General features: G+C 34.6%; 1 protein-coding gene across 5 annotated transcripts; it reads left to right on the top strand.

The window, feature by feature from the left end:
* Window positions 1-8,553: 8,553 nt before the first annotated feature.
* tmem176 (transmembrane protein 176) lies at window positions 8,554-15,725 on the top strand. Of its 5 annotated transcripts, none has more exons than XM_007574623.2 (7): window positions 8,554-8,658; window positions 9,814-9,942; window positions 10,744-10,854; window positions 11,709-11,765; window positions 12,437-12,604; window positions 13,304-13,420; window positions 14,649-15,725. In XM_007574623.2, the coding sequence occupies exons 2-7, from the start codon at window positions 9,817-9,819 to the stop codon at window positions 14,703-14,705; spliced, it is 636 nt and encodes a 211-aa protein (XP_007574685.1). In that variant the 5' UTR covers window positions 8,554-8,658; window positions 9,814-9,816; the 3' UTR covers window positions 14,706-15,725. The 5 variants fall into 5 exon arrangements, with proteins under 5 accessions (XP_007574685.1, XP_016517561.1, XP_016517562.1 ...); XM_016662075.1 differs by having other exon boundaries at window positions 8,571-8,658; window positions 9,817-9,942; XM_016662076.1 differs by having other exon boundaries at window positions 8,572-8,658; window positions 9,796-9,942.
* The last annotated feature ends 69 nt before the right edge of the window (window positions 15,726-15,794 follow it).

Here is a 15,794-nt window from a genome sequence, read left to right as displayed (position 1 = left end):
GGGCTTCCAGTCCATATTCTGCACAGATGTTCCTGTACACTATGACCCCCCCTTGGTTATTTCGTTCCATGTACGCTTTCCCTGCCAGCATCTTGCACCCTGCTGTTATGTGCTGGACTGTCTCAGGGGCCTAATATATATATATATAATGATGTTGTAAGGGTGCAAGAATTATAGTAAAATAACTGACCAAAATAGAGAAATAAACAGAGAGCTAAATGACAAAACATAGAAAAAGAACAGAGACAAACTAAACTTACAAATGGTCGCACTAACAGTTTTACTGATGTATTCATAATAGATCAAATTTAGACAAAATAATTATTTTATGCTTTTTATTCAAAGCTACAAAGCATGTAAAATAATCTTTATTAGTTGTATGTAAAATGAGGACACGTTTTGCATGAAAGCAATGCGAAATGCAGTTATAATATCTGCTATAACAATACCCTGCAGGGTTAATACTCAGTTCCAATACATTGATTACATAGTATGTTAGGCATGTGTGTTAGTCATTTTTAAGACTTTTGAAGGCACAGACTGACAAGAAGAAATGCAAAACTACAGTCACAGTGTCGTAGAGCAGCAGTTGAAGAGTTAGGCTCGAGGCATAGTCCTGCAAGGAAAAAAAGGAAAACATTACATAAACACTGCACGGATAACAGAGGTGGGCAGAATATCCAAAAAGTGTACACTCAAATAAAAATAGCACTACTTCAACATATTTTTATTCAACTAAAAGTAAAAAGTATCTGCCCAAAAAATAACTCAAGAAAGAGTAAAAAAAAAAAGTCTCAAGTACTGTGTAACTGATCAAATTATCAATCATTAATATTTAAAAATTACATAATCAGAAGAACAAAATATAAAGTTAATTGGAAATATTGATATTTTAAGGAGCAAAATAATAATTTATAGAAGTAACAAAAAATAACAAAATTATGCAAAAGAACATTTTTCCAAATCAGTTTCTTTCAATAAAAAAACTTATGGAAACTTATGGAACTTTAACAACAACTGGAGGTGTGTGTCTGTGTCTGGAAAATTAGGTTAAAACATGTTTGTTTTTCATTCAGTGGGTTGAGAATCTGGAAATTTTACTCTAGTAAGAGTAGAGATACTTCATAATAAAATTACTCAAGTAAAAGTGAAAAGTACAGCATAGTAAAAAATACTCCTAAAAGTAATGTTTTTCCCCAAAAATTTACTCAAGTAAATGTAATTGAGTAAATGTAACTAAGTACAACCCAATTCTGCTACAGAGCAATAATAAACTGTCTGGGAGTAGCATTTTATATGAATTAAGACGTGGTTTATGAATGGCAAAAGTTAAAACAAAAATAACAGAGTAAAAGAAAAGTGGGGAAATGATCAGGAGAGACTGACCTCTAGTAAACCCGGAAGACATCTGTAGTAACTGTGTTCACATGACTCCCTGTTTTTAGCCGTGTTGAAGACGTAGATATAAATGCCGAAGCCCAACAGCGACCCCAGCAGACCAAGTAAATTACTGCAAGCACAGCCACGGAGCTGGGGAGAAAACAAAATAGAATGAGTTGGGAAGCAACTAGTTACATTTACTCAATTAAATTTACTTGAATAACTTTTTTGAAAACAATTTACTTATAGGAGTATTTTTGCTACACTGCACTTTTACTTTTACTTGAGTAATTTTACCATGAAGCATTGCTACCTCTTAGGTGGGTAATTTCTTATAGGGCTATTTTTAATTTTACTGTAATAAAAATATGTTTAAATATTTCTACTCTTACCTGTGTAAACTTTATGTTTTTTTTACCCACTGAACAAAAAAGAAACATGCTTTAACCAAAATGTTTTTATTCAAAGAAAATGATTTGGAAAATTTTTCTTTTGCCTGATTTTGTTATTTTATTTGTTACTTATATGAACTTTTTCATTTTTGTCCTTGAAGTACCAAAATTTCTACTTAACTTTATATTTTGGTCCATCTGATGATGTAATTTCTAAATATTAAATGATTGATAATTTGATCAGTTATTGAGTACTTGAGTAGACTTTTTACCAAATACTGTTTTACTCTTACTTTAGTATTTTCTTGGACTGCTACTTTTTACTCTTACTTGAGTAAAAATATGATGGAGAGCTACTCCCACGTGAGTAAAACTTATGGCTGCTCTACTCTGGTACAGATCATATTCTAACATTCTAAAATTTAATTTTATGATGTAGTTTAGTTAATGTTTTTTGATACATGCTATGAAATTTAGAGCTTTTCTGTGAAAAAGTACATGCAGATAATAACTTTGTTTCAGAATAACTCTTTTCTAATCACCAGTAGTTTGTTTGGGTTCTTCTGGCTGGCCATTGCAAGGGATCCCCCGGTTATAATCTGCAATTCAAACAAAAACACAATGCTTACTTTAAAAAAAAAAAATCAAAATTATTAAACTGATAAATTAATGCGGTGATATTTTATAAAGTCAGCAATTAGAAATTACTTTTTCGTAGTTATTTAAAGCAACATTAAATGGCCTCCATGATTTAAAATGAGTTTGCTAAACCTTGATATAAGGCAGGCCAAGAATTTCATCATTGATGTACTTACAACTACTCCCAACACCAAAGGCACTATGAAGAAGAACTTGGGCAACATCTGATCACTCTGGACGAGTGAGACACATAGCAGCAGCTGGAAAGCTCCAAGTAGGATGGTCACCACCTGTAGACACACACAACTCACTAACAAACTCATTTTATAACACTTACAGTGGAAATAAAAACTAAAATGCCAGGTATATGAGGTAAGAAAATAAGACCATGATAATTTTTGTAGATTTTAATGTGACATGTATCCTGCACAGTTCAGCAAAAATCTGGTTGTGGTGTGGGAAAAAAAAGTGAAACTTCCTGAATGTATAAGTGTGCATAACCTTAAACTAAAACTGAGCTGAAGCAGTTCTTGATTGTCCAGTTAATTTGTCTGGAAAGTCCAGTTCGCGTGAAGATAAACTCTGATGGAGTTCAAATACATAACGGAACCATGGACTGCTCCAAAAGCAGGAAGTGGGCTAAAGCACAGGGCATTCTGGGTAAATACAACCAAAAACAAACGTTCGAGTTTAGCAGTAGAGGAATAATTTTCTCGTAGTCTTTTACCAGAGACAAAAATAAATTCTACAACCGCTAAAATTTGATGCTAATCCATTTTTGTTTAAGTTTCATGAAGGAGGAAGTTGCGCTCAGTATCTTCTTCAGAACGGAACGGAACACGAAGAAGATACTGAGTTGTTTCCTTCTGTAGTTCTTGGTGCAGCACCCCCTGAGGCGAGAAGGGAAACAGGTTTTTCAAATGGTTCCAATGAACAGGTTTTCCCAAACGGTTAGGTTGATTTGACACAATGGAGTGTAAAAGAGAACAAATATCGCAATCTTAGTTGTCAATCGAATCGAGTCTACCGGACTGTCAGGTGTGAAAACTACCTTCCTCTTCACATTTAAAACTCAGCTAATCTTTATTAGAAATTCTTAGAGCCCATTCAGTGTTACTGTCTAACTGTGAGGAGCTTCCTTAAACAGTTCTGGTTCCTTCTTTTTCTGATTTATATAAAAAAACATTTAGTTTAGTAATGTCAATGTTATTTCATATCTTTTCTAATTATCCAAGACTGCCTTTAGTGTATCAAATTAATGCAAAAACACTTTTCATGACTGATGCCTTTGTACAAATAAGTCACTTTAACCTTTATGACCTCTCTATAAAATATGGCTGAAGCTAAAGTGTGCAAATGAGCAAATTTTAAGCAAGTCAGCTTAACTTTATGAATGCTAAATTAACTACAATAATAATTGTACAGAATATGTCACATTAAAGGAGTAAAAAAAGGTCACAAAATGACTATTGGTTTTTTTGTATATCGTAAAGAGACATTTAACATGGAGTTGTCTTTATTCTTAAATTCAAACAAAGCAGAAGTGATTGTGTTCTTGTCTCACCGCAGCAGTCTCAACGTCAAACCAGGAGGAGAAATGACGCCACGTGAATTCAAAAGGTGATTCTTCCCTTTCAAGAGCCATGTTACTGTTAACAGAATAAAAAAACCTGACTTAATAGTGAACATAACTTCACTATGTACACATATAAAGCAATGGTGCTTAAAGTACAAAGATGAGAACTCAAATAATACAGGAATAATAGAAGAATGGAATAGAAATATCTGTTATGGTCCCACAAAGGGGAAATTCAGATGTAACAGCAGCAAAATAACAGGAGATTCAGGCTTGTAGATTCACACAAGGATAAAAAAAGTATAAGAATATTTAAAAACAAAATTAAAAATAATATACTGTACAGTACCGTCTATTTTACAACCTAAAATACTGTGGAGTTATCAAAAACGGCACACTCCAATTTAAAGGTATGTGCATCATATGGGATAATTTAAAAAAATGTAGGAAACATACATGTTTATGTGTGTGTACTTGTATATTAAAAACAAAACTGTGCAAACAACAGAGATGTTCAAATACAGACAAAAATGTTTTTAAAAATTATTAAAACTGCAAATAATGGCAGGGATGTTTTGAATTTATTGGGAAAAAGCAATAAAATAAATATTGGTGTGATGCCAATGAAGGCTTTTCTACGGATTGTTTGGGAATAAAATAATTTTCAAAATCTAATTTTTTGTCAGCTCACTGACAGCTTGTTGCTAAATCCATAATCTCACAATTAAAATTGAAAACGTCAGATTCTGAGCAACATGCTCAATATCAACAAGGGGGAAATGACAGGAAGAGAATATCTCCAATAAATAATGATACACTTTTTTTAAACAGGGACAATGTATAGCACTATTTGATGCACTGTACCAAATTACAGCATAAGCTAATTCTCTTCTGCAGTCCCATTGACTTTTTTCGTTAAGTTACGAAACAAAATACTCATATCAGAGCATTTTTAATAAACCATATCTTAACAGAAAAAAGACTTATAACACAGAAGCTGGTTGTGTTTTTGAGTTGACTCCTGTTCAATGATTAACGCCTCTGTTTTCTAAGGATGTTAGGTCGAACTCAGAAGAGTCTGGAACCGGAAAAGAGAGTAAAAAGGAAGTGAGAGTGTCTATTAAGCATGTTATTTCATCAGAACCACATGTCACAATCCTCCAAGGAAACAGAGGAATGCTGTGGGGTAAGAAGCAGATGTGTTGTGACGACAAAGCGAAGTGTGTGTGTGCGTGTGTGTGTGTGTGTGTGTGTGTGTGTGAGGCTGGGGACTCTGAAAGGCAGAGAAACTGTATTGACAAGGAAGTTCTTCATGGCAGAAACATCTCAGAAGGTCCAGTGGATGAACCGGGAACATCTTGTTCTAAAGCAGCCAACAAGCAGAACAACCTTTCTATTGTCCTACACTGAAGAAAAGAACAAAATATTTTTGGGTTGGTTTCTAGTGAAAATATATTAGTACATTTGAAATAAGACAAAACTGACTTAAAAGTAACTTTTTAGCAAGATATAAGAGCTTGTCCTACTGGCAGATTATTTAATCTCGAGAAATAATCTGCCAATAGAATCAATATTGAGGAATTATTGACTTAAAACAAGCTCTTTTACCTTACTGAATAGTTACTTTTAAATTAGTTTTGTCTCATTTCATGTTTACTAAGATATTTGCACCAGAAACTAAAACAAAAATACGTGTAAGATTTTCGTTGTTTTGCAGTGTATAGCCTTGAGGCCTTCAGCTACCAATTTAACTTTCTAAGCATTTCCTGTTTGATGCAAGAGTTGTCTTCCATAATAAGATCTTGCTTTGTAATTTATTTTCCGTCTGTTTCAACCCAGAGAGGGCAAATCTGAACATTTAGCTTTGTAAGGAACACTAACTCAAACTCAGAGTATTCCTAATGTATGTTTGAATTAAATTATCTGTCATGATGCACTATTACAATCTACTCTACTTATGAGACCCAATATATTTTGAAAAAGAAAAAAAAATTACGCAACTCAACGCTGAGGCACCAGGTTCCCGTCAGCGTGTTGATTGTCTGGTTTTTCACTGGTATGTAGAAGTGAAACATGCTGATTTCAGGCAACAGAAGAAACATTTTGTGGGTTTTGTCTTGTATTGTTCGAGGCAGGAGAACTGAACTGCACGTTGCCAAACTACATGCTGCTAGATTTCAGGATGTTCTGATAAATTGTGAAATACTCCTTTAAAATTAGAGGCATTTGCATTTTTTTTGCCTCTTAAATTACTTGTATTAAAACAATAAAATGCAATTAAACTTTTAGTGTATGCTTTTTGATATGTATATAAAAGACATGCACAAAGATGTTGATACGCAGCACCTTGTGGGCATGTATGTCACTGTTGGTCCTGATGTTTCTGGCACAACTTCACCAGCTCCCAAAGTGCATGGATTGTTCCAAAAGCAGACATTTTTAATTGAAATGCGTCTTTCCATCATCACTGCAAAAAACTGTGAAAAATCTCAGTACCTTTTAAATTGTGTTTGCTTTCTATTTTTAGAAATCAGCTTTAAGTATTTGTTTTAAGCGATTTGTACGTACATAAGATTAGCTACCAGAGCTACGCAGGTGACTCTGAACTCATCCAAGCACTGAACAGATGCTTAGCACAAGTCAATGTGTGGATGTGACATAACTTTAGTGATGGACTCTGACCTGAACCTTTGGAGACACATAAAGACAGTTACAAAGTTGGCCTTCTATCACCTGAAGAACATCTCCAGGATTACAGGACTTTTGTCCCAGCAAGATGTAGAGAAACTCATCCATACATTTATATTCAGTCGCATTGATTATGGCAACAGTCTCCTCACAGGTCTGCCTAAGAAATCAATCATATCCAGAATGCTGCTGCTGGTGTTCTGACTAAAACCAGCAATACAGAGCACACCAGTTCTAAAGTCCTTAATTGGCTCCCCGTAGCTCAGAGAATAGGCTTTGAAATACTATTGTTAGTTTATAAATCACTGAACGGCTCAGCACCACAATACATTAAAGATCTGCTGTTGTCATGGCAACCTTCCAGATCTCTCAGGTCTTCTGGTTCTGCTCTGCATCCCCAGAACCAGAACCAAACATGGAGAAGCAGCATTCAGCTTCTATGCACCACACATCTGAAACAAACTTTCAGAAAACTGCAAAATGGCTGGTGACTGTACGATTTGTTTATGATGTTTTTGTGATGTACAGCACTTTGAACTTGTCGCTGAAATGTTTTATACAATTGAACTTGATTGATTGATAAATTTTAAGATACTGTATTCTATCAATTCATTAAGTTCCAAAGCGTTTAACTGAGTTTGTGTGATCTCTGTATCCACTTTCAGTTTTATACAAAAGAAAATTTTAATCTATACAAGTTTTATAAGTGCTACCCCACCCTCCCACACAATAAGTCAGATATGAAACAATCAGTGACTTTAAAATTCAAAGCCTTTATAAATGACAGACTTATCCTGAAGACCTCATCTCAAGCCTTAGATTTCCAGCTGGACAGCTCTACAGGAAACACTGTTATACTGAAGAAAGTTGTCAAGTGTCTCTACATGTGCATTTGGAAAGTGTAGCATCTTTCCGTCCAATGAATCGATATCAGAACAGCCTGCAGCCTGACAGATGGTCATGCACTGATACATCAAAATCCAGATTTGAACATATTTACAGTAATCTGTAAGCAAAGGTGGTTAGAAACTAAGATTTACTCACATTTACTTGAGTAACTTTTTGAAAAAAATGTTTTTACTTTTACTTAAAACTGATTCTCTACCCACTGTGAGTGACTTCACTGAATGAAAAATAAACAAGTTTTAACCAAAAATTCACCAGACACAAACACACACCTGTTTTTGTTAAAGTTTCATTAACTTTATATTGAAATAAATTGATTTGGAAATTGATTTTGCTTTTGTCTACTTTTGCTATATGCTATTTAATAGAATTATTTTCATTTTGGTCCATAAAATATTCCACTTAACTTTATATTTTGGTCCATCTGATGATGTGATTTTTAAATATTAAATGATTGATAATTTGACCAGTTACTCACTTCAGTAGACTTTCTACCAAATACCTTTTTACTCTTACCTGAGTAATTTCTTGGATGGCTGCTTTTTACTTTTACCACAGTAAAAGTATGTTGAAGTATTGCTACTCTTACTTGCGTAAAGTTTTTGTGTACTCTGTCCACCTCTGGGTGTAAGTATTATGTAGAGGGGAGAGGTGGAGAGTAGTCTACATCTGCAACTCTTCATGTTGACATTTTTCATGTCAGCTTCTCGCGTGACACAAACAACACCAACATGCGAGTATCTATATATCTAAAACAGGATTATTTACCTTGACGGAGAGACTCCGGTCTGCAGAAACGACCCGGTTCCTGGTTCCCAGATGAACAGTTCACAGTGAACAAGAACCCAAAGACCAAACAAGAAACTAATACGTGGAATGCACAAAACTGGCAGAGGAAACGAAGGAGGGGGAGCTTTACTGGACCTCTCCCACAGACACACACCAGTCTCTCCCTGATAAACACATTCTCCCCCTCCTCACACACACCCTGCTGGCTCTGAACAGAGAAGTTAGGGAGGCACAGCGTGGAGCGCAGACAGAAAACAGACGAAGAGACCACTGACTGTCCAATAAAAGGTAGGAATCACCCATACTGTACTTTTAATGCATCATTAGATTGTAAGTAGTTTGGAGTTTGGTGGTTTAACAAATGACCATTACAAACAACAGAGCAGAACTACGACCGGGAAGCAGCACAGATCTCTGTTGTCGTTTAATCAGCGTTCATCTGCTTTTTAAAATCTCTGTCGTGTTTGATTATACACCTACAGACCTTGCATAGAAGACGTGTTTTTGATTTTTATTAAAACATATCAAAATACCTAATGTAGTTAGAATAAAATCCTTCTAACTCCAGCCAAACTCATTAAATTGACCCTAACTCAAATAGTTAAAGTTGTTTCTATAATACTGAATATAAATCTTACTTTATCCAGTTTGTTAAGCAATAGAGCTGCTCAGTTTCAAACTAAGACTGAATATAAATCTAGCATTGTTCTGCAGTTCTTTCTGTAACTTTCTTAAAGTTGCAGGATGTAAGTTTTATTAAAAAAAAATACTTTTTTATTTTTTACATATCTGTTGAAAGTGTCTGTATGTCATAACAGTATGGTATGAGTCAGATAACCTTTGAAAAAAACTTCATCTCCTCTGTCTTCTCCCAGCGCTAACTAGAAACAACCAATCAGAGCCAGGAGGCGGGTTTTACTGCTGCCAATCACAATCTCTCATTCCCTGCCCCTCCCTCCTTGCTCTCTACTAAGCACAGCTTTTCCCCATCAGCAAAGCCTGTTGTGAATGCTAATGCTACCTGTAGGCAGATAAACGGTTTTCTTGAAAAACTAAGTTGTTTCTCCACCATTAGCGAATTTAGCAGCGAGTACATGAAGTTGACCCACAGTGCTTATTCCCTCCTACTAGTTCTGATTGGTTGTTTTTGATCGGGAGCGGTGCATTTCTTCATATGTCAATAGTAGCTCAGGGAGGAGATTATATTGACGTCCAAACTCCAGACCAGTAGGTGGCGGTAAATGCACCTTGAGTTGGTTTAGACCGCCATTAAAACCCAACAAACAGTCTTAACAAACAGTCAAGACATAGTGACCGTTTTAACAAATAAAAGGTATATTCTTTATAAAAGTTATGTACTTCAGCTTAAAAGCTTTACTTGCATAAAGTAAAGCTGTGAATGGTCTGATTAACATTGTGTAACAGCGCTTTTGCCATCAGCAGAAGATGTCCGTGACTATCTCCAGGGACTTGAGTGTCCAGGTCCTGGACGATCCGAACAAAGTGAAACTGACTGACAGACAACAGCAGCTGCACGCCGCCATACAGAAGGGCGAGCCCAAATGTCTGGGGGTGAGTTATTAGCTATATTTACTTCTGTGTTCAAGTTTGTGTTAGCCTGGATGGTATCTTCTTCTTCGATAAGCTTCTTGGCGTCGAACTCTATGGTCGAACTTACATAGGTCACGTGTAAACGTTCTCGTTTGACGTAACACTTCCGTAAACTTTTAGCTGACATCCATCTTGGCAGGCCGTTGCTATGGAGTTGCTATGACAACAATAAACAACTTACAAGCTTGGAACTGGCTCTCGCCTTCTTCCTGCCTTATACACAGTATAAGTGCATTACTGCTTTTACTCAATTAAAATTTTTGAGTACTCTACCCACCTCTGTGTAATACTAAAATAAACATCAGTGATATTTACTGTAGTAATTACTGGCGAACAAGCAAAGTTAGCTTAGCTAATAGATTTTATTTGGAAGCTAAGTCTGACATGTAGCATGTAAGATGAGTGGCAGAAAAAACAAACAAACAAACAAACAAACAAACAAACAAATCAGCTATCAAAAGATCGGATCCATCAATCAGAAATGACCCATTCTCATTCAGCTATTATTTACCACAAAATGGAGTTCATGGTGTTGGAACAGAATCTGAGTAGTTCTAACCAAATTGGGCCAGAAATTGGATTGGATTAGCATTGAAACCGAAAAGGAGCCTCACCGTTCTTCACAGATCCACCATTTTCCTGTTGGGTAGTATGCCCTAATACAAAAAGCCCTTTTTTAATCCAATTTTAAAAAGCCATTATACTCTCTTGTTTTTTAGTTTCCACAATGTTTTGTGTGTGTTTTCGTTGTGTTTGTACCAGTTGAGCCAAGTGATGCTGGGGCTGATGGTTATGACCTACTCACTGCCTCTACACTTCATTGAACACACTCATGTTGTCAACTTTGGTGTTCCCTGGTGGACCGGATTAACAGTGAGTTGTTTTGTTTGTGTCTTCTTATGCAGCCATATTCAATAAATTTGAATATTATTGAAAAAAAAAATCAACTGAGTATATTATATAGATTATTTACATAGCAGCTGTGGTTACGTTAATTGTGCAATTTGACATTTCAAAAATAAATGTACTTTATGCCTATTTCGAAAATTTTAAAGTTGATTAAAAGTTGGTGTTTTTTTTACCCGGCTATTTCTAAATGGGTTTATTTTTGGAAACTGCTTTGGAAACACGTTTTTTTGCAGATGATCAACAACCAGATGTTGCCACTGGCGTAAACCACGAAGAAGAAAACAGAACAAATAGCATATGAACAAACTTATTCATATGTGATTTTAATTGTTTCTTATTTAATAAAAACACTGCTGTTGTGCAATTCCCCTGTTGAAAAACTTAATTCAAATAATCAGAAACTTATAAAACAATGACTCTTATTAAGAAACGTAACTTTATCTCATAAGCAGACACCTTTTATATATTTTTTTACTTTAGTTTTTTGTTGCAGCAGACATTTTATATATATAGCATTATTCTTCTCTTTATTTTTTAATGTAAGTTGATATTACTTGATCTTATGTTATTTGTTCGAAATAAATAAAAAAGAGAAAAAAAATACACACAAAAAAAAACTAAAACATTGGAATTTCTTCGATATTCATAGAAGTGTTTTGTGCACATTTATAGCAGAAATGCACCTAGATACTGATGTTTCCATCAGTATCTGTTAATTTAATTAGGTTAATTAGGACAATCTTTGTGTAAAAGCTGATGAAGTTTTTCACTTTGTGTTGGAGGTGGAATGTAATAAATCTATCTGTTTCTGTTCTCAGTTCATTGCAGCAGGATCGATTGCGATGACGTTGGATAAACACTTCTCAGTGAAGATTGTAAGTCTGCGCCAGGCATATTAAAAATTGCATGAATTTTAAATAATAACATTATTTATGTCATTGTTTGTATCATTCTCAATATGTATGTTATTTGCATACATTTTATATTGCAAAATCTTACCAAAACTGTTGCATAGTTTCTGGTGCAAATATCTCAGTTCACTTGAAATAAGACAAAAGTAACTGAAAAGTAACTTTTCAGCAAGATATATGTTTGCTTTTAAGTCAATAATTCTTGATTATAGGTAAAGTTTGAGTTCGACTGTGAGATTTTTTTCTCTTAAAACAGGAAGTGTCTTGTTATAAGCGAAAATATCTGCCAGTGGAACTTGAACTTCTCTATCTATAGTCAAGAATTGTTGATTTAAAAAGTTACTTTTAAATTACTTTTGTTTATTTCAAGTGAACTGAGATATTTGCTCTAGAAACTAGGCAAAAATACTCATACATCTGTGTTTTTCTTCATCAACATGGTCACACATTTTCTTTTAAATGCACTTTGGTTTTATTGACTTTATGAAAATGCCATCACCGGCTCAACTTAATCTGAGTCACCAAATCCCAAAACATTTTCCTAGAAGTTCTGGGATGACCTGATTAGCCGTTTCAGTTTGTGCTTTTCTGATTCCAGCTTTATGCAGAAAGTGAAATGTGTTTTTCCAATCCAGGTACAGGTGTGTTTGGTAACGAGTGTGGCAGCTATGGTGCTGTCAGCGGTGGCTGTGATCATCTACTCTCTGGATTTATACAAACATACGCTGCCGCACTGTGAGATGACGACAGAGCCCCTCTCATATTACCCATTAGACCCCTGTAGGGACAAAATCAACGCCACGGTTGGTGTCTGCTTCTATTTATGTCACCATGTTGTGAATTTCCTTTGTGATTTTGTTCCATTTTTCATACCTGACGTATAATTACTCTTACTTGAGTAAAATTTCTGGATTCTCTGCCCACTGTGAGAAACTTCGATATATGAACAAACATGTTTTAACCAAAAATTCACACCTGCAGTTTTTGTTAAAGTTTCATATATTTTATATGGAAAAAAATGATTAGGAAAATATTTATTTTGCCTGATTATGTTATTTATAGGAAATATTTGGTCATTAAAGTACCAACATTGTCACATGATTTTATTTTTTGGTCCGTCTGATGATGTAATTTTTAAATAATTGATGTTTTGATTTGTTGCTCATTACTTGAGTAGACTTTTTACTAAATATGTTTTTACTTTAGTAATTTCTTGGATGGATTCTTTTTACTTTTACTTTTAAAATATGTGGAAACAGTTCTATTATCACTTGAGTATAACTTTTGGATACTCTGCTAACAAATCATTAGCTTGCCACTTTAAAGATGTGGAAAACACCACTAAAATAATTCAGGAAGACATTCTAGAAATGATAGGAAAAAATAAAAATATAATGTTTAGTGAGCTCTCACTGTTTCTGCATTAGCGTAAGCCAGACTGTGCTTTAAAAAAACGACGGTATTACAGAAATGTATTTTCTGCTCCTTATTTCCTACAACAGAAATTCTCCAAGGGGTTAAAGTCGTCTCTGCTTTTCTTCACGTTAGTGCAGGCAGTCCTCTCTGCCGTATTCTGCTGGCTTCTCTACAGGCAGAAACACATCTTTTCACAATACGCAGTAAGTAGTCTTGTTTTGGTTATAATTTGAATTTGTATATTCTGTTTGTCTGCTAGCATGTTTAAAACAGGAAATCTATGTTGCTATGAGGGTAGTTGGGATGTTATATATATTTTTATCAATCTTAGAATGGAAAAAGTGCAAAATCATATCCCACTTAAGATACAAAATACATTTTGCTTTATGTTAAAATAAATATGCATATTCAGTTTTTATATATTTAAAAGAAATGTATTCTCATCATTTTTTCAATATCAACAACATTCTCTTATGAAATATAAATATTTGCAAAGAAACTTCCAAATTTCTAGATCTTTTTCAATTTGTAATACAATTCTGGACATTTGTGGACTAAATTAAACTATTTAACTTGCTTGATTGCTTGTCTTAATAATAAAGCAACCAGTGGTGTATCAAGGTTTTCAAATGTATGCGTAATTGCTCTCTAGTCTCTAATCATTGACTAGAGAGCAATTGCACCTCAAAAATTTAGTAATGTTACCCGAAATTCAAAAATGCAAAAAGCATTCATATTTGTTTGGTTATTTAAGTATTATTAGGCTACAAAATTGAAGTGTATTGTGTTCCATTGTGTTTTTCTTAAATTCTACAATTTTGTTTTATTTCTGCCACTTCCTTTAGTATTTTTTTAACACTCCTCAGCACATTTGGCCAGCTGGTTTTACTGCTGTAGGTGCTTCTCTTACCTTCCAGAAACCACTTGCTGCATTCTTTTTGGTTGTGCAGGAGGCTCCACTACTGCTTTTCAAAGATGTATGTTTGTATAATTGCACATCTTTTTGCAGCCATTTTTATGTACAAGTGTAAACGTTGAGTTGGGGGGCGTTGCCATTTGTATTTAAAGAAACAGAAGCCCTAAAATAGCTCATTCTGAAAATAGGAAAAATGGAGCAGACTAAAACCTCATTCTCCAAGAAAGATTTTGTGCAAAAAATGTAATGAACATGTTTTGTATGGAACATATACCTGCCGTATCCTGTTCAGGGAAGCTTAATGGGCCACCTTTAAATCTTGGCAGGATGCTTTTTTGTATATTGTCTGCCTCGTATTGTTTTTCTGTCAAAGTTAGAGACTCTTTCTCTTATGGAGAACGACCCTCCCCACACAACACCAAGATTAAAACAAAAACAACACTATTTTATTTATTGTAATCCTTGTGGGTTTGCAAGTGCAAATGTTAACTCTCTCTCTCTTCCTGTCCTTGCAGGCTATCAATTTACTTCCTTCCAGGCGCAATGAAACAAAAATAATGAATGGAAAGTGAAGCTGATATGATTATCCAAGTGCAAATGTTCTGGCTGTTTCTTGTGCCCACAAATGACAAGTTTTCTTGATCGCTTTGATCTGCTTAAGGAAACTCTGTTTTCATCATCTATTTTTTTCTCGCCTTTTTGTGAAACGTTTAACACAGATGTCACAAACTACTGTTTTAGCGATATATCAACCAAAATAAATTACCAGTTTCTGTTAGAAATTACCAAGACAAGCATGAGAATCAACAATCGGGATTTTTTTCTACTGTAATAGATTTGTTACTTTCTTAATTTCTTATTCTCTGGTTTTACTTTTGTTTACTTTTACAGCATTCTCTGTTTTCAGTCACAGTTTGAAAAAATGACATGGAGTCAATAAAATTTGAATTAAAGAAAAATTTGGCACTGGCATGAAAACGATGTAGAAGGTGCACACGTTTTTATTTTGTTGCCTGTTGTATAACGATTAATATGAAGAGATCAAACACCTGGTTGCAAGTTGCCTTGTTGACGGTAATATTTGCTTTTGTTTCATAATTAAAACCCACATTTTGTACATTTTTTTTACTTCCATTTGAGTCTCTAGTGCTTCTAAAAAAAAAAAAACAACCAGCTGTTTTCTGGCAATAACTTAATGTTTGGTGTCCGGAAAATGAGTCATTTCAAAAATCCTTGTGAATGTAAATCAGCAGCACTGTCCGTTACCTAGCAACCCCATTGAAGTCCAGCCCCATTTCCTAGCAACCCCAGCAGAGCCCAGGCCCGTTACCAAGCAACCCCAGCTGATTTCCAACACTTTAGCATAATGAGTCACCTTTAAATATTTTGGCAAACAAAATGTGTCACTTTGACCTTTTTTTTTTAGGCCTGTGTGTTTACCGTTTTGAAAATCCTGTATCTTCTACCTGCTCCTTTTTGAACAACTTATGTAAAATTGCATGTCAATGTGCTTGATAATCTGTTTTATTTTTACATTTTTTATTTTGCTTTTACGTTTTGTCTACTTGAAATAAATAAAAATATTAATTACAGCTCTCAGTGTGTTATTGTTTCAGCAAATTGCTGTTTTTTGAGTATAATCTCCAGTTAATGATTATTCA

The sequence above is a fragment of the Poecilia formosa genome, unplaced genomic scaffold (genome assembly GCF_000485575.1).
Source record: "Poecilia formosa unplaced genomic scaffold, Poecilia_formosa-5.1.2 Scaffold358, whole genome shotgun sequence".
NCBI lineage: Eukaryota > Metazoa > Chordata > Actinopteri > Cyprinodontiformes > Poeciliidae > Poecilia > Poecilia formosa.
Note: the sequence above shows the minus strand (reverse complement) of the source record. Positions and strands in the feature narration are given on the sequence as shown.

Bases quoted from the DNA above. Each gene is read 5' to 3' on its own strand.
- tmem176 (XM_007574623.2), top strand. From the start codon at position 9,817: ATGTCCGTGACTATCTCCAGGGACTTGAGTGTCCAGGTCCTGGACGAT. The intron at 10,855-11,708 runs GTGAGTTGTTTT...TTCTGTTCTCAG, and splicing joins CCTGGTGGACCGGATTAACA to TTCATTGCAGCAGGATCGAT. The intron at 11,766-12,436 runs GTAAGTCTGCGC...TTTCCAATCCAG, and splicing joins AACACTTCTCAGTGAAGATT to GTACAGGTGTGTTTGGTAAC.